The sequence below is a fragment of the Cynocephalus volans genome, chromosome 8 (assembly GCF_027409185.1).
Source record: "Cynocephalus volans isolate mCynVol1 chromosome 8, mCynVol1.pri, whole genome shotgun sequence".
Lineage (NCBI taxonomy): Eukaryota > Metazoa > Chordata > Mammalia > Dermoptera > Cynocephalidae > Cynocephalus > Cynocephalus volans.
The window spans coordinates 87,400,210-87,424,468 of NC_084467.1; the positions used below are offsets into that span (position 1 = coordinate 87,400,210).

Consider the following 24,259-nt stretch of genomic DNA (forward strand, 5'->3'; position numbering starts at 1 on the left):
ATCTGGCACCTAAGTCCTCTACACATGCTATGTATTGTTAAGAAATTTTCTGGTTTTAGTTCCTTTCAGAGTAATTTCCTGATTCCTTTCAATTAAATCTAGTGAACATTTACTGGACACCTAGAACATTCAAAGCACTGTGTGAATTACAAAGGTCTCATTTTTAAGTACCTGATTTTAGGACACGGGCTGGTAATACACACATTTCAATAAAAGGCCGACTAACAGGTCCTTCAATAAAGTTATACATACAGTACATGAGGTGGCGTACTTAATTTGGAGTGGAAAGCATAAAAAAGGTTTCAGGGACAAAAAATTATGTGATTTCTACCTGGAAGTATGAGGACAATTTTAGGAGAAACAAATGTGGAAATGTAATGTAAAGCAGATATTAAAACATGTCTTTTGGGGATATAAGTATAATGAGAACATAAGCTGTTTTTGTGGGTTGGGAGAGTGGAGAGTAGGTACAGAAAAAAATTAAACAAGAAAGGCAGATCGAGGCCATATTATCAAAGATCGTAAATGTCATTCTAAAAAACCTGCACTTTATTTTGTGTTAGCAGGCACCATTCAACACATGATCACATGTGAATTCTAAGAAAATTAGCCTGGAAGCATTGTGGAGAGTGAAGCAAATTGTGGAGAGCATAGAAACAGAAAAACCAATGCTTTAAATAGAGCAGTGACAGTGTGAAAGAAATGAGAAAAAATATTTCTTAAATCATGACAGCCCATGACTCTCCCATGGAGAATTTTAGAACTAGATGGGGATATAAGAAACCCCTCATTTCACTAGTAACAAATGAGGCCCAGAAAGGTTAAGTGACTTACCAAATCCCAGAAGCGGGTAGAATAAATTAGGAGAGAAATTGGATTCTCAAGTTTCGAAGGCCAGCACTGGTTTCTGTTAATTACACTGTCCTGCTTTAATTTGTATCTATATGTGACATATAAGCTGCATCCACTTTGTGTGTGAAAATTAGTTTAGATTTCTAGACCCTGAATAATGTTACAGACTCATTCTGACCTACTCTTTCCTTTAATAACACTAGAAGTGTTAATGTGTTTGTATTTTTAAGGTTCATTGTAGCTAATTTGAATATTCTGAAATTAAGGTGAAGATAGTTTTATGAACCATGAAGACCTATACTAAATTATTTGTCAGTATTTGAAGAAAATATTAATTTGAATTAGCTACAAGGCAAAAAAAATTACCAAATGTCATTAAAGATTATACTGTAGGAAGTAGAAAATTTTCTCATCACTGCATGTTGACCTGTGACAATCTTCCTAGTAGCCACAGGCTTTAATAAAATTGCTACAATCTGTTAATATTTTTTCTAGTTTGAATTTCATTTTAGTATATTTTATTAAAGTTTTAAATTTCACATTGCATATGATTTGGGGATATTTATCAAGGTTGGTTCCAAGCCTCCCATTTTAAGTTTGTTGTGAATATAAAAGGTTCTTTTTCTCTTAGATTATATCTTGCATATGAGCAGTATGAATATGCACAATGATATTCTTTGGCTTCTTGTGACATTATTCATATCAAAACCAAGGTAATTTAACTTTGAAATTTCTTGTGCAAGTGTTTTCTTCAAAAGCAAGGATGGCTGTTTAAGTCGTCCTGCACCAATGATTTGCAGCTTTATAACCTCCAGCCTTGGACTCTCCCTTCAGCTCCAGATTGGCATCTTACTCTCTTCCTGACAGCTAAGCTTTACTAACAGAGACATCTCAGTTTTAATATTTACAGAACATAACCTTAGATGCCTTCTAATCAAGTTTCTCCCAACCTTCCCCATCCCAGGACCTGACACCAACTGCTCAAACCCCAAATCCTTGAAATCAACCTTTATTATTTATCTTCTTTAATGATCAGCCCATAAACAAGTCATGTAATTCCTGTTTCCAAAACATATTCAGAACCTACCAGTTTCACTGTATTTACTAATGAAAGCCACCTTATCTCTTGCCTGGATTCCTGCAATCACCATGAATCCACTAGAATGTAATCTCCATGAGTTCAGGGAGTTTTCTCTGGTTTACTGCTATATTCCTTACACCTCAGGGTTGCCCAGCACCTACTAGGTATTCAATAAATATTTGTTGAGTTTTGAAGACCCTTCTAAACATTCACTCTGCATCTACTTTTGACCCACTACAATCTATCCTCAGTTCAACTGCCTAAGCCATCTTTGTGAAATACATTTCAAATCGTATTACACCTCTGCCCAAACTCTCCACAGTGTTTTCAACCCTAATTTGAAGAACATCCTAACTCCCACCACAGTCTTCAATTCTCTCCAAAGTCTGGTCCCAGATCTACCTCTCAGACTTCATCTTGCATCAGTTCCTCCACTTGTTTATGCTTTTTTCCTGGTTTTTATATGGTTAGTTCTTTTTTGCCCATTCAAGTCTCTGTCTAAGTGGCACATACTCAGATCGGTCTTCCTTAATCTAAAATTGGAGTCCATGCATTCAATTACCACGGTCCTCTTCTTTATAGTACGTATTCTTTCTAAGTTTATTGTTTGTGCTTTTTAATTTGCCTTCCTCAACTAGAATGAAATGTTCAGAGAATAAGAACATGGTTTTGTCACAACTGTATTCCCAGGACCTAGAACAAGGCCTGATACTAGAAGGCTCTAAATAGATATTTGTTGAATTAACAAATAAATGAATGAGCCATCAATACCATATTTATTAATTGGACCTTTGTGACTATGGTTCCCACCCATTCAAGAGGATCTTATGGGGCTCTAAATTTACCATGGCTATGAAAAAGTCAAAAGATGGAACTGATCTGTGTCATGCTAGGCTGACAGCACGAGTGAACTCTCCCAAATAAGAAGCAAAGTGTGTCCTTATTCTTGCCATGCTGAAAGCAAGTAAGCTATCTGACCTAGATAAAATTTCATAAAAGATTCCATAAACTGTTTGACTAAAATTGATATCTGCTATAGATTTGTCATTTAAAAATTGGTATTAGAAAAATCAATATCATCTTTTGAAATACCTTTTTGTTGTTGTTGTTTGGCTTGTCCTCTAAAACAGTTATAATGTTCTTTTTAAAAATTGCTCTATCATTTTCTCTCACAAGTTCCTTAGCAAATGTAATTATATGAATCAGTCTTTTCTTTTTGAAAATTTCTTTCCTAATCTTCAGGTAATTTCTCTCCTCTGTATTGCTGCATAAAAATAGCTTGGTTCACATTTTTTTTCTTGGCTACATCGTGACTAGAGAATAAAATTTCTAAATGCCTGCCTATATAGACATTTTTAAATCTCAATTCCAAAATCTCATTTTAAACGCAATCAAAACAAGTCTATGCAATTTTATCCCATGTGTATCAAGCACATACCGTCTGTCAAATTTCTTATACTCGAAAGAAACTTCTGTTGTTAAGCATTTCAAATGATGAAAGATTCCTTTGAAGACAACTATATTAGAGATAAACATTGTTATTAAATTCATTATACTTGGGTAGAAAATACACTATAAGAATTCAATGGATAAAATTACTTATTTTTCAAATATAAATATTTTGTTCAAATAACTTTCTTTAAAACAAAATTTATGCAAAAGACAAAGAGTAAAAGAAGCTGTAAAAAATTAAGGAAAAACCATCAAAAAGGAAAAAAAAATCCTATTTTGGAAACAAATGAAGATTTTTGAAATATGCTTCTACAGAAAAATATGATATTAATGCATGAATAGAAAAATAATATGATTGGAAAAATTGGCAGTTTCAAGAAGGCTAATGTCCAAAAAGACCAAGATGTGTAATATCAGCGACAGAAATTATTTTCACTTATATGTTAATTTATTGTGTGTGTGTATATATATATATATATATATATATATATATATATAGGTAGATAGATACATGCATATATATTTGAAAATCACTGTGATGTATTATTAGTGGCAGTCTAGAAATGAGTAAGGTTAGCTCCTTGCCTTAAGAAGATTTTAGTTTGAGAAGCAGAGCAAAGGTTAGACCTAATTTATAGCAGATAACTATAATAAAGACCAGTGTGTAAAAAATTCCTGAAAGGAAGCACTAGGGAATTAAGAATGAGGAAATTACTCTCAAAAGAGATTATCAGGTAAGGCTTATGAGAGAGGTGCCATTTGATGAGTATATTATTGTTAATAATTATAACAATAATGCCAATACTTATTAACATTTATAAACCACTCTTTATCCTAGATATTGTTGAATTTTGCTTGCAGTTCCTCATTTCATCCTTTCAGCTGTCCTGTGGTGACAGGTACTATCAATATACCTACTTAATAGATAAGAAAATTAAGATTTAAGAAAAATATTTCCAGGGTCACACTGATAGTAGTAAGTGAAAGAGCTGATATTAGAACCTCCTATGTGCCTTAAAAGCCATATGACTCCATTGGCTTTACTATAGTTGTAAAAGTCTAAGTGTCCTTCTCATTTATACAAACACACACACAAAACAGGAATAGCACTTTCATTCCTTGACTATATCTTCATAGTCACAGGTAAGCAAGCTCTAAGTAATCATCCACAAAATTCAATGGCACCTATGTCTCTACTAAGGAAGATTTACTTTATTTTCTGATTGGTTATGTTGATAAAATTTTGCTCACTTTTCTGCTGAAGACATCAAATTCACTTTACTGGGGCATGAGTATTTAAAAATGAGATGGTTATTTGTGTGGGTGTTAAAGATCTCAGATCTGATTACCACTTGCAAATATATGTAGAAGAACCAATAGGTACTCAGGAAAGAGCGGAAAAGTGGATCATAAAATCAGGTTTAAAAGTGAAATATTTAACATTCAAATTAATGGTGGAAACCCTTCTGAATATATAGAACTGTAGGTTTAAGGTAATGTCTATACTAAGTGATACATATTTTAACTAAAAATTTGAAAGTAAGATTCCTTAGTTAAATAGAACCTTCAGCTAAATGGTACCCTCATTGCCATGGATTGATTGAATTGTGTCCCCCACAGTCTGTATGTTACAAGTTTAATTCCCACTGTAACTGTTTGAGGGCAGGAAATCCTATTATGGTAATTGAAAGGTGGGGCCTTGAAGAGGTGATTAGATTGCAGAACCATGCCATGGTGGATGGACTAACAACAGTGGTCAGCAGCATGATTCTGAGGGCTTTAAAAGGAGACCACAAGGGAGGGAGTCTCTCTCTCTCTGTTCCACCATTTTCTGGCATGGGATACCCCTGCACTGCTGTAAATCCATCACCAAAGATTCTCACCAGATGTATTTCCCAGACTTTGTAGTTCCTAGCTTCTGAAACTAAGGAATAAATTTCATTTTCTTACTAATTAATCAATTCCATGTATTTTTCTTATAAGCAAGAGAAATGGACTAATATACCTGTTAACTGATGCTGGTTACATTTCATTATCCTAACTCTTTATTCCCATTTTTGGAAAGGAAGCAGAGAATAGTCGTTAAGACATAATACTTTGAAACTAGAATTCATAGGCTCAAAATGCACCTCTGCCACTTACTATCGGTGTCTGCTTATTTACCTGCAAAATGAAGAAAATAATAGCATCCATCTTAAAATAGGAAGTTTTAAGTTAAATGAGTTATAAATTGATCAAATTAATTAAAATTTCTAAAACAGAAAATTGGCATATAGTAAGCACTGTATGAAATATCTGTTAAATTAAACCTAAAATATACTTATGTCAATTTAAGTGGAAATTTCAATCATGCACATGCACGGTGACGTGCTGATTTATTGGTGGAGACTAAAAGCTACTATTCCTGCATTACAGGAGAGGGGGTGGTGAGGAGAAATGATCAGATATTTTGAGTGGTCAAATGATTATGCATAAGAGAAATATAAATGTTTTGACATATTTTTTGTTCTATAAAAAGCTTTCATTTAGAAAACAGAAAGACAATACTGGATTAATCACTGTACATTTCTAACGTTTCCAATAAACTAATTCTCACCTCTTGGGAATAGAAGGCATAATTCTGTCTTGTAAATTTATTTTTTAGCCAAGTAATCAAAAAAATCATGGGTGGCCAATAATGTTTTTATCAAAAAACTGTCCTGTTTGGTTAAATGAATATTGTATCCCCCACAAGTAACAAAGCTTTAAACTAAACAATTCTTTCAGTGTTACATAAGTCTGCCTTTTCAGGTTCTGAAAGGTCTGGCATTAGGCATAGCATTTGTGGTATTTTCTCTTTAGATGAGAGCGGGTCTCTCTGCAAGCTTATGCTCCTTGATGGCCAAGTCCATGTCTTGTTCACCGTATTATAGCTAACACCTACATAGTACCTGGCACATTATAAGTTGAATAAATGAATATTTGAAACCACAAAAGTCTTCACAAAGCCTAGAAAGTACATTCTGTCCAGTTTAGGGTGACCAAACAGACAACACTCAGTGAAATTAGAATTTCATATAAACAATGAATAATTTTTAGGATATGTATCTCCCAAATATTGCATGGTAAATACTTATCCTAAAAATTATTCATTGCTATCTGAAATTTTAATTTCACTAGGTAACTGTATTTTTATTTGCTAAATCTGATAACTTTATTCTAGTTATTGTAATAAAGTTCTAGTCATTTGTTCAATTAGTTCTTTATCAACAAGTATTTATTGCATCACTAAATTATTAAATTATGCATTGTGTGCCTACCATGTGCCAGGAACAATGCTATGGACTGGGGACTTGGCAATAAGTAACACTGGCAGACTCTCACTTCATGAAGCATTTATTTCAGTGGGAGACTGGGGGAGATATACAAGAAATAAGTGAAGTATAAATTGGCAAGGTAATTTCAGTTAATGATAAGCACCATGAAGAGCATCAAAGCAAGATCATGAGGTACATGAATGATGGATAAAGGACTACATTAGATGGTGCAGAAAGGCATCATTAAATGATAAAAAGAAGCCCATCATTCAAAGAGTCAGGGAAAGAGCATGAAAGAGAGAAGGAACTGCAAATGAAAAGAACCCTAGCAGAAATGAAAAGAACCTAGGCAGAAATGAATTGACTGCTACAGAAGAAGAGTGAAGATCAGTTGGATTTTAGTGGGCAGGGGGCTGAGAAGTGGTAAAAGTGTGGTACAAGAAGGTGGAAGAAACTGAAGCAAGAGCCAAATTATGCAGAAACTTATATTGTATGGAATGGTATTTAGATTTGATTCAAGGAGAACAGGAGTGACTAGAGTGATTAGGATAGGGAGGTGATAAGATCTGAAATATTTTCAAAAGACCCCTTAGGATGCTGTGTGGGAAATGGATGGGTGGAGTGGGTAGGTAAGAATGAATGAAACTGGAACATCAGTTAGAAGGTGAGGGATGACACAGGTTTTTATCAGGCTGGTGACAGAGGTGGATGAATTGGAGATATATTTTTAAGTTAGAAGCAACAGTAATTATAAAAAATTTTAACTTTGGGATGAGAAAGGAGTAGGGAGAGGAAAAATTCCCCTGTTTTCTACTTCAAGATGCCCTGATTCTATGTATGTCCTGTATATATGAATAAACTGATCCTCTATGTCCTTTATTCTCAGTTGCCTATATTGGCATCGTCAGTGGTTAGTCTCTATTTTCTTGAACTCACGGATGTATTCAAACCTGTGCACTCTGGATTTAGCTGCTATGACCGGAGTCTTAGCATGCCGTACATCGAACCAACCCAGGAGGCAATTCCATTCCTCATGTTGCTTAGCTTGGCATTTGCTGGACCTGCAATTACGGTAAGAATTGTCTCCCAAATTGCATTTGTCAGTCCTAAAAAAATAAAAATGACTATGTTTGTGCAGTAAATGGGTTAAAAGCAGACAAGAGATGAACTCTAAATCTTGGACCAGTAAGAGATCTTTGAGATATTTTGACAACATCATGTGGGAATAATTAGTAGATTAAAACTATTGGCATTAAAAATTAAAGATTATATAATTTCAAAATTATTGGTCCCTAATGTTTACTTTTATAAATCATTATGAAAAAAGTTTTATGACGGTCTAATTCTCCTTGGATGGCTAATATAACATTTCTGATACACTTCCTAATCAGCATATTTTTTATGTGTTTATTTGGTATCAAAAGTATGGAAAACAGGTAGGGAGGTAGAGAGAGACAAATAGTTATATAGTCAAAAGACTTTCTTCTCAAAAGTGAATTTTATATCACTTACAGTTTCATTTTTTTTATAAGATTGGAACTTTTTATTGACTATGAGCACTGAGCATCAACAATTGTAAAGTTAAAAATACAAAACATTCCTGGTGTGCTCCAGCACACACGCATGTACACACACACACCAAGAATAAGATGTTTTAGATTCAGAACAGGAGTTTGCATTTTAAAATATGTACATAAAGAAATGTCCTAATCTACTGGAACTGAATTAAAAACATAGTTGTTTTTATGAATTAATACAGATTGTAGATAACACACTTGTAGAAAAAGTTATTACTAAATAAGACTGGTCAAGCCTTTCATCATCTCTTTTGCCCCCAGAATTTTACCTAGAGGCCAAAAAACATGTTTCAAGGATAACAATACTTATTTCTACTAGTAGGAGCTCTTGCTTTGCCTTTATTGTGCTCATGAATGTCAGAGGAAGTTGTTATTAAATTAAAAGCTGTATTTGAATGGAGTTTTTATGAGATACTCTAGTGAATAGGCCTATTCAGGTTCAATACATCAGGAGTTTTAGAAAAGTCTCTGAAAAAGCTTCTAAACTATACTTGTATATAGCTTCAGATTTTTTAAAAAATCCCCTATATTAAATAATCATAACATGTGATTTACACTATAAATAAATTATATAAAATATTGTGAGAAGATAAAATTGGAGCTTAATTTTCCAAAGAATTTTATCATACTTAAAAGGTCTCAAAGCACTTTGTAAATTAATAAGTTATTCGAACTTCAGTTCCAGAGTGATTTAAACTATTAATGATGTACTTGGAAGTAGCTGAGACTCTGAGACTAATAAAACATTTTTAAAGTGCATTATTGCTCAGAATAACAGCATTTTTCTGTCATTTTTCTAACGATTTTTAACAAAAATCCATATCATCCAGTCGTTTGACCAGAGGAGAAAGCATACATGCTTTAAATCTATACACCAGAAAGCATTTCTCTTAATTGGGGTTAAGTCCCAAATTTATTATAATTGACATATTAATATTTGAAATAAAATAAAATAAATAAAATACTATAAAAATATTGATGACTCTGATGAAAAGACTGTTGGTATTTAATCATTTAATTTGCCTTTTATATATCTAGAAGTATTTCTTCCTGGGGTATTTTGTCAAGCTGCTAGGAAAGCAACTCTAATTGTGGCACTCCCTGCCAGCACCATTTATTTCTTTGCTGACACTGTTACATGTCCTGGGGACAATGACCTTGGCAGCATCACTGTGTTTCTGCTTTGGTTGTCGCCTTCACTTCTAAAGTCCATTCTCAATATGGACTTTAGAAATGCTTTCTGGGAAATTTGAGGTTGAAGCTTGCTTTCTTAAGCCCTGAGAAATGAAAGGGGAAATCCACCATGGCTCCCTCCCACCAAGCTGACCTGGGGGTCCCAGTGCCAACTCCTTCCACAAAGGCCCCACTTAATTCCTGGGTCTTCACAGGGTCTCCATAACTGCTGTACGCCTCTTAATGGAAGGAGAGGCAAACTAGGGAACCATTAATACCCTTCGATCCCTAATTTCCTCCCATATTGCTTAAAGCTCCAGAATGTTCCAGGATGTTAGCAATTCTTTTTGCTAAGCTGTTTTCGTAGGTTTTGAGTAGAAAATTCAGTGGTGAGACAAATCTTGATGTTGCTGACACCAAACACTATTTTTCAGACCTTTCTCTCCAAACATATACTATACTTCTAGATATTCATTCTAATTTCATTTTTCCCTCTGTTTTTAAAGCTGTCTCCCAAAACATACATTTTTTTCAACATTGATCTACGTCTGTAGTCATCTTGTTCTAAAGCCATAAATCTGTCTCTAATCTCACTACTTATATTACTGCTCTAAATCCTTCACCCCCTCTCCAGAAAGTGAAAAAAACAAAGAGTCTAATCTCTGTCTTTCAAAGATGCCATTTTCTTTTTATCTTTATGGTGGCATAAACCTGCTCCAAAAGTGGGATGTTGGGGGAAGTAGGGGAGCAAGAGGAATTCCTCTTTGGGAAATGGCTTTTTGAGCCAACTTGCATGAGGAGAGGAGCTTCCTATTTCCACCTGTTCACGTGGAGAGAAGGCAAAGCAAAACAAAAGACCTCACATCAGCAATATTCTTTAAACAGATCTTCATATGAATGAAAGGAAGATCAACTGATTTTTTTATACAAGCATTTAAATATAAATTATTGTTTGTTTCTCAGATTTTTTTATTCTTCAGAGATTTTTTTAAATAACTTGTCTTCATGATGCTGTACATGAAACTGTGAAAATGCCTTTCATGTCTGCAAAATGCATATTATTTCTCTAAAATTGCCCTTAAATTGGAAAATTTCTTTCTTATTATTCAATTTTAATTTTCTTTAGAGTAATAAAATAAGCATTATGTTTAGGTCCTTTGGAGATTACTTCTTAGAGAAAACAGCACATAAATCTTCATGAAGTCTACATGAATACAAAAAATGTGTAGTTTTTCTTCCCTGGAAACACAAATTTTTACATAGAATGAGAAGATAAACACATCTAACTTTATAGAATTCTATTGGAAATTATAGTTCCTGGAAAGTAATCTTAACTTTAGGAGACTATACAATCAACATGTACAATATAGGGCTTCAAAAGGACATTAATTGGAAATTTAAACATTGAAAATATTATGATAAATATTACAATGTTTTTGTTGTTTTGCTTTGCTTTGTTTTACCAGAAAGACTTTTTGGATTGTGAGTTCTCCTATGGTGACTATTCCAAGGATAGTGCCCTTATAATAATAAACACTGTATTTCTTCTCAACATCTCTCTGAAGCAGTCACAACAGAATCTCTTCCAAAAACCTGTTCATGATTTTTGAGGCAATAACAACAACAAAAAATTGTATTGTGTCTTCTCAGGCTTGAGTACAGTACAAGACAGAGATTGTGAAAAGATAAGCATTTTTCTGTTTACAAATGACAACAGCAACAAATAATTTTATTGGCAAATCCTCAACCCTGACACAAAATTGCAGTACAATAGCATGCCATTCAGAAGGGTAAAATAAATAGGAATATTTGGAAATACATTAGGAAGCATCTGCCCTTACCCTAAGGAGAATTCTGTCTTAAAACCAATTTGAATCATTTTGAAAATTCATGCAATGACATATAGATCAAGGTTAAGTGAATAGAAGCATAAGGAGAAAATTAATAGGCTCGATAGTGAGTGGGATGGTTTGGTGATGTCAAAATACTGGCAAGAAACCTCTATCCATACTACGCAATCAAGCCAAAAAGTGTTGACATGCTCTCTTGACATATGAGGTTTGAGTCTATTAAAACAACTAAAAAAGAACTCCTGAAATCTCAAGGTCATTTAAAATAATGACTGCTGTGTTATATACGACACATTCCCTAATGGCACTGTAAAGCTAAATTCTTACATAATTTAGCCTTCATGGACTAGATGTAAATCATTACACATGTAATTGAAAAGAGAAAAACAAAGTTATTCACAGAATTGTTATTGAAAAAGTGAAGATAAAATCAATCTCTTAACTGCAAAACAATGCACTTCGGGAAGGAGTAGTTAATTTTCTTGAAATGATGAATTTGAGACAGCCATTATACTATCCTTGTGAGTGGTGTATTACATCACATCTATCTACAGAGTATACAGCCTACTGCATTTCTATGTCTAACCTGAAGTGCTAATGTAGGATAATATCTTTCAAGAAGTATAAATGGTTAACTGTATGTTCAACAATTTGAAATAAATTCTTTTTCTTTCTATACCGTTTGATCTTATCATGCCACATGATTTTCACATGTACAGTCATTGATAAAGTTTTATTAAAATAACTATTTTAAAAATTTTTATACAACTTAAGATTCTTTATAATTATACATACACCACGGTATGTACAGAACCAAATGTAGCAATTTGAGCATTCAAAGCAGAAGGCCACAGGCTTATTGTCATTAGTTTCAAAAAAAAAACAACAACACACTACATTTTAAACACTTTGTAAAATAAACGTTAAGCTAGTAACAAGAACTTGGAAGTTTCCCCTGGAAAATCTGTGTCAGCCCTAACCATGGTTATGATCTTTACAGTGACCTGATCACTTGTATTTGAGGGACTGCTAGTATTTCATGTAACCCTACTTTTCTCAGCTCCACACATTTATACAAATCAATGTCTAATTTCACAACAATCTCATAGGCACGATAATCTCAAATATCTTTAAATTTTTTGCATAAACAAAATTTTGAATTATTGTACAAATTAACTGACAACTCAAACACATGGGTAGTTAGCAAGTGTGAGTCCCACAGTAAAGTTCACAAACGTAAATCCCACAGTGCCGGGCACTGTGCTGGACAATGAGGACAAAAGGTAAATGAGAAATGATTCTTTCCTCAGAGGGTCGTAGTCTAGTGAGAGACATTCAAATGAACAATTAAAGTGCACATTAATAAAGTCATGCTGGAGGGAAGGACAAGGTGGTACGGGAGCCACATAAAAAGAGATGTGATTCAATTTATGGTACAGTAAGAGGGTTCAAAGAAAACTTCCTGAAGGAAATGATGCCTAAATAATATTGAGCTTCTTCACTGATCTCCTGTGTCCTAAAATCCTAAAGTGCACTGTTCCTTACCCTAAGGCAGTCCTTAGGTATGGTTCCTTGTCCATTGTGAACACATTGTCTAAATGTCTAATCCAGAGGAAATACTACCCTGCTGACCCAGATTCTCTTGTGATCTCCATTCTCCAATAAGATAGCCACCAGTTATGTGTGGTTATTTCATTTTAAATGTATTTAATTTTTAAATAATTCATATAATACAATGATATAAAATTAAAAATTCAGGTCCTCACTTGCAATAGCTACATTTCAAGTACTTAACAACTACATGTAGGTGGCTACCATACTGGACAGTACAAAGCACAGCTCTATCACCACAGAGATTTTTCTGAGATTAGCTGTACTCTGGATAGTACCTTTCTACACTTAACAAAGGCTTTCTATGGAATGATTCTTCTGCTCAACCTCAAATTGGTTTATTAACAAAATCTGCTAGTAAAATGCTTCTGATCTTAACTCTAGTACTTATTTTATTCTTCCCTGTTCCCCCACCCAATCATCTTGTTTTCATGGGTTTAGGAACAAAATGACAAGACTCTTAAGTGTTACGGTAGAATCAGTCACCATGTGATTAATCATTTAGGTGTCATTGGGTGTTTGTGGGCAAAAGGCCCAAGCCCTAGTGCTGCAGCCACACTGAAGTGCCAGGATGCCATCACACCCTTGACCAGTATACACAGGGGTATGGAAGATTCAATTAAATACCTTTATAGAGCCCTGACTGCTTATTTCTGACTATTTGCTCAAATACTCAGGAGAAACTGCTTGGACCTCTAAGGCTTTTAAGAAAAACACATCTTTACTTTGCTGAATTGCTGAAGTATTAAGAGATGACATATAATTCCTTTATATCCATTGTTATAACAGGTGTGCTAACACCCTTTTGCCTGAACACCATTTGTCTTTGCAGATCATGGTAGGAGAAGGAATTCTATACTGTTGCCTGTCCAAAAGAAGAAATGGGGTTGGACTGGAGCCCAACATTAATGCCGGAGGCTGCAACTTCAACTCTTTCCTCAGAAGAGCTGTCAGATTCGTTGGTGGGTATGGGGAAGCACAAAGAAAAGAAATGTTCTTTCACATAGAAATGTTATATTTAATTACAGATATTAAGTCTCTAAAGCTATAATTTTGAAGTATAATTTCAGTACATAATAAGTTTTACATTATTCAAGAAACTGTTAAACACCAAAATTGGGCTTTGTATTTGAAATGTGCTATTTACAGTTATGATCCTTGTTTTGAGAGTAACATGCCATGCATTTCAGTATATTTTTGTCTCAGCTCTGGTTGAAGCATGAATTTACTTTAAAATGGTTTCATTGGATCTGTGTTCAATTTTTGAAATGGAGAATACATGTCAGCTGGCCAATATGGATAGATAACTCTTCAGAAATTACTTTAGCCACATTAATGCTTCCATTTCAGTTGTCCTGGAGTGTTTTCATGCAGAAGTTATTGCACATGGAAATGTCACCATAGGGCCGGCCCGTGGCTCACTCGGGAGAGTGTGGTGCTGAGAGAATGTCACCATAGAGTACTGCATCATGGCTATTTTTCCTTGGTGACAGCCTCTAACTTTTTCTCCTATTTTTTGTAAGACCTGTAGAAAATCTGTAGGCCTGGATTTTCTGAGCCAAACCAGTTTCTAAACGTTCATTTCTTCTGCTTAGCATGGGACCAACTTAATGTTATTGGAGTCATGGGCCTTTTTTTTTTTTCTGACTGAGTTGATAAGTCCCGTAGTACATTATACCAACCTGAATGTTTTATATTCATTTCCAATAAGTCAGAATAAAGTTATTTTTACCTGTAACATGTCGGCTCAAAGAAATAGATAGATTCACTTAATACCTAGTAGATAACTACAACCATTGCTCCAACAAGTAGAAAAATCTGTTCTAACCCAAGCCTTAGACTCTGCTCCACTAAGCATTTTCTTACCATCACATCAAGATGGAAGGAAATAAAACTGCAGGACATGAAGCTCATCTCAGAGAAAATTTTCCCTTATGTTACAAAATGCCGTGTACGAAAGGGAATATGCCCTGTCTGAAATGTCTCATGACATTTCAGGTAGGATGGTCTACCCTACCCAAGAGAACAGTGTTCCAGAGTCAGCTGTCAGCCATCCCATCTTCTCTGAGCCTGGAGATCCTCATTTTCCAAAGATAAAAATAGGTGGAATTCCCTTTTTTTTTCAAACTCTTCGCCAAGACATCTCATGCTTCTAGGAATTAGAATGTAGAAATAAAGTTCCTGTGTCATGAATCCCAGGTGTGTGGGTGGATAAAGCATTGGAGGAATGGTTGTTAAGTGACATTAAGCAGAGAAGATAAATGCAAAAGAGGATAATGTGCAAGCTAGTGGACTTGTCCTGGAGGTGTCATTCAGGTGCCTCACATAATGATTTCTATGAGCAACTCAGGATTCAGAACGCAGGCCATCAAGTCAGAATGCATACAGGGTGTCTTGACACCTTGGTGCAGGTAAGTTCCAGATCATAAGTATGTAAGCAGAGAGCTAGACTCCCAAGGATAAGTCCAAACAAGTGACTTCAAGCAGGCATGGAGTTTTTTGCACAAGTGTGCATCAGGATTTGTGATTTTATGCTTTAAGACTGGTCCCAGAAGACCAAAAACGAGATAGAATTTGGACCAGGAGATAAAAGAATATCATCTTCTAATTCCAAACAAGCAGACAGTCTCCGCACAGCCGTGTAACTAGAATATGATTGTTGTTTCCATGACAGGGCCTGCCTTCCCCCTTCTCTATTTTAATCAGCATTCCTAGTATGACTAGAGCTTGTAGGGAATTAGAACGTATTCTGTAGGGCTGGACAACTGTGGCTAGCATTAGAGGCCATCAGGGAGAGCGAGCCCTGGCAGTTCAAACATGGTAAGCAATTAAAAGTTGTTTTTAATTTTGTTTTATCACCCACATTTAATCCTTCTCAAGTCACATAGTTAATCACCTTAACATCCATGTATCTAACAACTGACCTGTGGTTAATAATGTTAAGAATTGGTCCCATTTAACCAAACTGACAAAAGTGCCTCAAATTACTACTTTGGAGATACCTAATGTTCTTATTTTGGTCCTGAGTATCTGTTTAGAAGTTTAGGAATTTTCTATACTGCCTTCTTGAAATTAACTTAGAGAAAATGATCGCAATAGATTTAAAAGTTGTCATGTTAGTGTGTAATAAACATGGTTGATGCTGACACAACATCAGCATTAACCACCAACTTGATAACAATTTCTTTTGTTTTGCTTGTAGGTGTTCATGTATTTGGACTATGCTCTACGGCTCTTATTACAGATATCATACAACTGTCCACAGGATATCAGGCACCATACTTTCTGACTGTGTGCAAGCCAAACTATACCTCTCTGAATGTATCTTGCAAAGAAAATTCCTATATTGTGGAAGATATTTGCTCAGGATCTGACCTTACAGTTATCAACAGCGGCAGGTTAGAAATTGAGATCTAAAAATATTCCACGTCCATGTTTTTATTATTCAGTAATTTCTTGAGGTATCATATTAAGCATGCCTTTTTCAGTCATCGTGATCTTGGTCTTATTTTTCTTTTCAATTTGGTGATCTCTTCAGTGACTATATCATAGAACCCGTTTGTGGCTCTATCCAAATCCTTCTCTCTGTCTCCCAATGTCAGCCTCACATTTTTGCTACTAGTCACATCATCAAACTCCATTCGTGATCTACCCTATACTTGTTATGGTTTTAGGTAACCATGATTGGTTTATTTTAAGATATTTACAGTTGGTCATGGCTTACAATTAATATGTGTCTTGTACTGGCTTAAGTGGAAGAGACTAAACATCTATGATAGTTATATCTCCATTGTATGTTTTATTAAAAGAATATGAATTTTCCTTTTGGTAGAGTTTGAGAAAGGGTAGCATCTGGGATTGCATATGTTCACTTTGAATGAACCCAGAAGAACTGATCTCTGCAGCTTCTGGCCTTATGTTTCCAACAGTAAGAAACAGGAAAACTAAAAAAACTACCAGAGCATTAATTTTTTTCAATTGATAAAGTAAAAAAAAAAAAAAAAACTTATTTGAGAAGAGATAGTATCTTCGAAGCTCAAAAGAAATAAATTACAGAGGGATGTATTGTAGGAATTGGATTTGTCATTTAATGAGTTCCCAAAAACTCATTTTAAGAAAAGTCAAAAATAAGTTAACAGGTACACTAGAAGAATCAGCCTAGTATTACGTAATTACACACATTCAAGTTCGCACGGACCACTCAATAATTTTGTGCCAGCATTCAAGCCTGGTGTCCTCTATTCTTTCTCAATCCTATTACATTATCGTATCTGTGTTGAACAGTGTCCTCTTTATTGTGTTACCAAATAATTAGGAGGGCACAAATACAGTGAATTTTTTCTTCCATTTTTTTATCCATTGGAAGAAATATATATTCTTTTTTGTTTGTCCTTTTCAGTGTCTCTTTCACTACCCTGTGTTCCGCCTCCTCCACCCTACTCCTTAAATCGTTTAAATAAAATGCTCTATGATTCTTTAAATGATAATTATTTTAAAGTGGAATATACAGAAACATTTTGTTAAAATTAGATTTTTCTTATGCTTTCTAGAGTATAAAAATATACTTAGAATCACTGCTGTGAGAAAATAACTCCATCTTTTAAATTTTTTATGTAATTGAAACCATATATCTAGGAGCTTAGAAAAAGTTTAAAGCTTTTAAACCCTAGGTGGTATGAACTTTTTCTTTCAACTGAAAAACAACTATGGTGTTTTCCAACCCGTTTCTACTTTCAGCCATCATTCCAGTGATGTAATGAACCAGTCCCTTGCCAAGCTAGCAGTTATTTATACTGGAAAGTATATCACTGTTACTTGTTAATATAATGGTGATTAGCAGTGTTTATCACTCAGGTCTTTCACCAGAAAACTAAACAAAAATTAAAGTTATTGCTTATTGCTTTGTGGTTTTTAAATTGAATATTTTAACCACCCATTGTTTTGAGATGACTGTTAGCAGTGCATATGAACTAAAAGGCGTAATTTGACTGTCTTCTTTTGGCAGAAAGTCATTCCCTTCTCAACATGCGACCCTCGCTGCCTTTGCAGCTGTGTACGTTTCAGTAAGTAACAGGTTCTTTTTTGTTAAGTTGTGTCCTACAGAAAATCAGAGGAATGAGTGTTGTCTCCGGGTGAGTAATTAGAATATATAGCCTAGCCATGAAATAACAGAACAGTAAGCTTTAGCACTGCAGCCCTTCAAGATGATGGCAACAAAAGCAGAAAATCAGATACTACTATAAAAAAATACTACAATAGAAGAATTTTTTCTACACAGTCATAGTAATATATACTTAGCCCTGTGTCCCTTTAATGTAGTATTATACTTCATAGGAAGGAAGTGTAAACTATATGAATGTTACAAACAGTAAAACTGAAAGAATCATGTAAAGAACAAACACACATACTACTTTCAGTATTTAACAATGGTGAGTTCTCGGTCAGTGTAAATTTGATAAAAGTTGTACAATGAATAGTCATTGTATCTAATAAATACAGTAGTCCATGAAGTTTTTTGTGAGAAAAATTGAAATTATGTGACAAATAACATGGAGGTTATACATGGAGCTAAATGGCTAATTCTACTGCTTCAATTTTTTTTCAGACTTTCATGTTATTAAATGAGAGAGATGTTCTTTAATTGATGAATTTTGTTAATGCATTTCCCTTCTTGGTAGGTATAAAACATAGTCACAGTGAGGGGGATGGGAAAATAAAACTGATGTCAAGTTTATCAGTTAGACTTTTGAGTTTAACTTTTTATTTAATTATAATTTACTAATAAAATGGCCTTTCTAACATACTTAACCCTCTTCTTTCATTTTTAAGATGTACTTCAATTCCACATTAACGGATTCCTCTAAGCTTCTGAAACCTCTCTTGGTCTTCACGTTCATCATCTGTGGTATCATCTGTGGGCTAACACGGATTACTCAGTATAAGAACCACCCAGTTGATGTCTATTGTGGCTTTTTAATAGGAGGAGGAATTGCACTGTACTTGGTAAATCATTTATTATTATTTGATAAACCACAGTTAAAAATGGAAAACATGCATAGAATATTTTGCACTATAATAACTTACTTGCAATGTATTTTATATTCGTGAGAAAATCTCTGGCTGAATCTTCATTCTAAGCCAAAACGCATGTCCCATTTTCAATAAGATAATTTATTGAACTGTTACTGTGGGCCAGAAATTGTGATTTTTAGAAGGATTATTTCATTGTATCCTTACACTAACTGAAAAGAGAGAGGAGGAAACTATTATTACTAGTATAATTATAATTTTTACAGATGAGGAACATGAATATTAGTCAAAGTAAGGTTAGTAAGCACCTGGATGTAACTACAATCCAACTAATATTGGATTCTTTAACAGTGCTTTAATTCCAAACCTAATCTCCCTCTAAAGGAAACATCCTCAGCATGAGGAAACTGAGATTGTCCATTTCGTTAGTCATGCATGCATGCATGCATTCATTCATGCATTCATTCATTCATTCATTTTCCATTTATTCAATATCTAATCTATGCCAGGCATTATACAGCATATTAAAACAGTGAGAAGACGTATTTTTTAGAAGTTTACAATGTAGGGCCAACCGCGCAGCGCACTCGGGAGAGTGCGGCGCTGGGAGCGCAGCGGCGCTCCCACCGCGCAGTTTCGGATCCTACATAGGGATGGCCGGTGCGCTCACTGGCTGAGCGCGGTACAGGCGACACCAAGCCAAGGGTTGCCATCCTCTTACCGGTCACAAAAAGGACAAAAAAAAAGTTTACAATGTAAAGACTAACATAAATATAAATGGTTACAGTATGTTAAATGATATATGTAAAAGGACTATGAACAAAGTGCTTTGAGAATAGCAAACTGCCTAAGAAGATTCGAGAAGCCTTCATAGAAGTGAGGTAGTTTTTTTTAAAAAAATGAGTTTCTTAGGGTAAGGAAAAGAGGAAGGAGAATAAAGAAAACACTGCAGGTGTAAAGAGATGGACATGTGAAAGAGCAAGCATGAGTGGATGGTGAGGGAACAGGAGGAATGAGAGATAATGGTCAGGTTTCTAGTTTGGAAGACTGGAGAGATGGTGACTTCACTAACAGACCAGGTAAATGATAGAGAAAGTAGGTTGGCTTCAGGAAAGGGAGTTTACGAGCTCAGTTGAATCAACAGGCAGTTGAATATAGTTGTGTATGAAGTTCAAAAGAGCAAGTGGTACTGGAGAAATAGATTTGGAAATCACAGACGTTATTGGTAGAAATATTGTTGTTATTGGGGGTATTTAAATTTGCCAGGTCATAAGAATAAAAAGAAGCCAGAGAATGAATACTAATATGCAGAGGAAAAGGCAAAAATTAAGGAAACTGAGAGGAGCTGACAGAGAAATAAAAATAGTCTATAGCTTCAGTTCTCAATCATGCGGTCTTCATGCCCTTGGGAAAGGAATACCCAGAAATGATTTTATATATATATATATATATATATACACATATATATATACATATATATGTGTATATATATATATATATATTTTTTTTTTTTAAGTACTGAAGTATACAATGAGTTACTTTACATTTTTATAAACTAGCACAGTCAGGATTGTCATTTTAAATCTTGTTTTTCCTCATGTGCTTTCTTCAGTGGAGGAGAAAGGGATCAAATTAAAGTTAGTGTGTCAGGAAGTGTGTATGAACCTGGGTTGCTCATGGGAGTGTTGATTAGCAATTTGTGTTATAAAAGAGACAAAGAAGACTAGGAATTGCCACTTCCTAATTCATTCATTGCCTTTGCAAATGTGTGATTTCATGGTGTCCTGGAATTAGCATGGGCTTTATGGTCTGTATTAGTCTGTCTCTGTTGCTTATAACAGAATACTTCAAACTGGGTAATGTATAAAGAAATGAAATTCATTTCTTACATTTTCAAAGGCTGGGAAGTCCACAGTCCAGGTGGTGCATCTGGTGAGGGCCTTGGTGGTGGCTCTACAGCAATGAAGGGTATCACATGGTGAATGGCTTGAGCAAGAGAGTGAGCTAACCTGTTCACTTGCTCTCTGTATAAAGCCATCAGAACGACGCCCATTACCACCCATTAAACCATCAACTTATTGCTCCATAAATAGATCAATTCATTCATTAGGGCATGGTTTTCACAATATAATCACCTCTTAAACGCCCCACCTTTCAATTACCATAATAGCATTTCCCACCCTCTTAACACTGTCTCAGTGGGGATTAAGTTTCTAATACATGAAACTTTGGGGTACACAATTCCATCCATAGCATAGTTGAAAGGATTTGAACATGAATCTCAACTTTTCTGCCACTTGGCCAAGTTACATAGCCTCTCAGAAACCTGTTTCTTCACCTATAGTAAGGACAAAAACTATGCGCCTCATATCATAACAAGGATTAAACAACTATATCACAGTGCTGGGCACTGAATATTGAGCAATACAGGCAGTGCTCATAATCTAGTGGAGGATTTTTCCAAACTTACAAATTTAAATACAACATTAACAGAACATTAAGTAGGGACTGCTCATCCTGGTGAACTATGATGATGAGAGCATGGACAGATAATATTTAAAAGAAGATTTTAACCAGGAATTAAGATAGTTAGAAAGGCAAGAGCTTGACTTTACTTCCTTCCTGCTTGCACTTTGTGCCCTGAATTTGAAGATTTATCAGCTCTAAGCTAATGATGTTGTTCATTATTAAACATTCTATAAAATGTTAAATCCATAAAATTATTTTGCTTTGACCTGAAAAGTACACAGTGGCTACCTCCTATTGCAATTAGCACACAAACTGCTAGATCTTATCTCTAAACCAAGCATCTCAAAAACTAAAAATCTAGCAGGGATTCGATCTTCCACATGTAAAAAGGGTAATAATTTTAAGTTTGAACTTCACCTTTTCCAAATTTTTCCTCCCAGATCTAAAACAAACAAAAAATTGATAGCTGGGTAGGAAGACAAAATTTAATAAAAATTGGCTGAAATTTAGTGTAATGGCACCTCACTGATCAAACATTATTTCCCAATTTAAGCCCAAGTTTAAATCAGGGAAGAACATGAGTGCCCCAATCTGGTGATGGTTTCTGCCCTCTCTTCCAACAACACCCTATTTAATGCTAAATACACGAAGCTGAGCTCAGTATGAGTTGTAACAATATATGTTTCTGACCTTATTTCTTAGCCTGATATATTTTATAAATGAACCATTGTTCTATATTTTCTATACCTCTTCTGCTTCCCATCATAAGCTATGATTGAAAATGGAAGATAAAATAATTTAAGCCATTTGAGGTGTCACTCAACAAGAAGTTTCTAAATCCTGAAAAATGAATTGCTTTGAAAAACAGAAGAATGTCCTTATTTTTCTCATTGTCTGCCTTTTCTTCTCAAAACATACACAGGATAAGATGGGCAAAAATATTCAGTGGGAGGGAGAAAGGAATGGGGCCCATATTTCTTAGTAATTAGTTCAGTATTTATGATACTTACAAACTATTTGTCCAAGTAATTGTAGAGTGATTTGTTGTCGTTGTTATTTGGATTAGTCAGTAGTGTGTAAGGAGCACAAAGCTGTTTATGTTCTTCATTGGGGACTCTAAGGAAACGCTTAGCAGCTGTGTCTTCTAGTGCGTACTATTTATTGTTTTCTCTCGAACACTAGGGCCTTTATGCCGTGGGAAATTTTCTGCCTAGTGAAGAGAGTATGTTTCAGCACAGAGAAGCGCTCAGGTCTCTGACGGACCTCAACCAAGACCCCAGCCGAGTTTTATCAGCTAAAAACGGAAGCAGCAGTGACGGAATCGCTCATACAGAAGGCATCCTCAACCGAAACCACAGAGACGCCAGCTCACTGACCAACCTGAAAAGGGCAAATGCTGATGTAGAAATCATCACCCCGCGGAGCCCCATGGGGAAGGAGAACATGGTGACCTTCAGCAATACCCTGCCGAGAGCCAACACCCCTTCCATTGAAGACCCTGTCAGAAGAAACGCCACCATTCACGCCTCTATGGATTCCGCTCGATCAAAACAGCTCCTCACCCAGTGGAAGAATAAGAATGAAAGTCGGAAGTTGTCCCTGCAAGTTATAGAGACGGAGCCCGGACAGTCACCATCCAGATCCATAGAGATGAGGTCAAGCTCAGAGCCATCCAGGGTAGGGGTGAATGGAGACCACCACGGTCCTGGCAATCAGTACCTCAAGATCCAGCCTGGCACGGTCCCCGGCTGTAACAACAGCATGGCTGGAGGGCCAAGGGTGTCCATTCAGTCCCGCCCCGGGTCCTCACAGTTGGTGCACATCCCTGAGGAGACCCAGGAAAACATAAGCACCTCCCCCAAAAGCAGCTCTGCCCGGGCCAAGTGGTTGAAAGCTGCTGAGAAGACTGTGGCCTGTAACAGAAGCAACAACCAGCCCCGAATCATGCAAGTAATAGCCATGTCCAAGCAGCAGGGCGTCCTCCAGAGCAGCCCCAAGAATACTGAAGGCAGCACAGTCTCCTGCACGGGCTCCATCCGCTACAAGACCTTGACAGACCACGAACCCGGTGGGATCGTGAGGGTCGAGGCTCACCCCGAAAACAACAGGCCCATCATCCAGATCCCGTCCACCGAAGGCGAAGGCAGTGGCTCCTGGAAATGGAAAGCCCCTGAAAAGGGCAGCCTTCGCCAAACCTACGAGCTCAACGACCTCAACAGGGACTCAGAAAGCTGCGAGTCCCTGAAAGACAGTTTCGGTTCTGGAGATCGCAAGAGAAGCAACATCGACAACAACGAGCATCACCACCACGGCATCACCACTATCCGCGTCACCCCCGTAGAGGGCAGTGAAATCGGTTCAGAGACGCTGTCCGTCTCTTCATCCCGCGACTCCACCCTGCGAAGGAAGGGCAACATCATCTTAATCCCTGAAAGAAGCAACAGCCCCGAAAGCACTAGAAATATCTTCTACAAAGGAACCTCCCCCACACGGGCTTACAAGGATTGAGGGATGAATGGTCGTTCTATCCTTTGGGCGACCCGCAAAAGACCACATGTGCTGGGTTCCGGCAGATTGGGAAGCCTCACCAACTAGATTGTCCACCATCAGCCCGGATCTCTTTAACTCTTGAGAACGAATACACTCAAACTTGTAGATTTCACATCAAGGGGAGGGAAAAGCACAATGCAAGAACCTAAGTAATGTGATCATGTGAAGAGTTTTCTTAAGACTTTTCAGCAAACTCAAAAGGTTTTGCAGAGGGCGGTATCAAAAGAAAGTGGTTTCCTTTAAATGTATACTATTTTACTTCCTGAATGTGCCAACTTTGGGAGTTTTTCTTTACAATTAGCTGTGAGAATCCAGAAC

General features: G+C 36.0%; 1 protein-coding gene across 2 annotated transcripts in view; it reads left to right on the top strand.

The window, feature by feature from the left end:
- Positions 1-23,899, top strand: part of PLPPR4 (phospholipid phosphatase related 4) — a 49,990-nt gene extending 26,091 nt beyond the window's left edge. The window contains exons 2-7 of one of the 2 annotated variants that reach the window (XM_063106806.1): positions 7,568-7,753; positions 13,725-13,854; positions 16,095-16,290; positions 17,898-17,955; positions 18,722-18,895; positions 22,574-23,899. In XM_063106806.1, coding sequence (XP_062962876.1) covers positions 7,568-7,753; positions 13,725-13,854; positions 16,095-16,290; positions 17,898-17,955; positions 18,722-18,895; positions 22,574-23,899 — 2,070 coding nt within the window. The remainder of the gene's footprint in view (positions 1-7,567; positions 7,754-13,724; positions 13,855-16,094; positions 16,291-17,897; positions 17,956-18,721; positions 18,896-22,573) is intronic. The other variant, XM_063106807.1, reaches the window with a different exon arrangement.
- Positions 23,900-24,259: the final 360 nt, after the last annotated feature.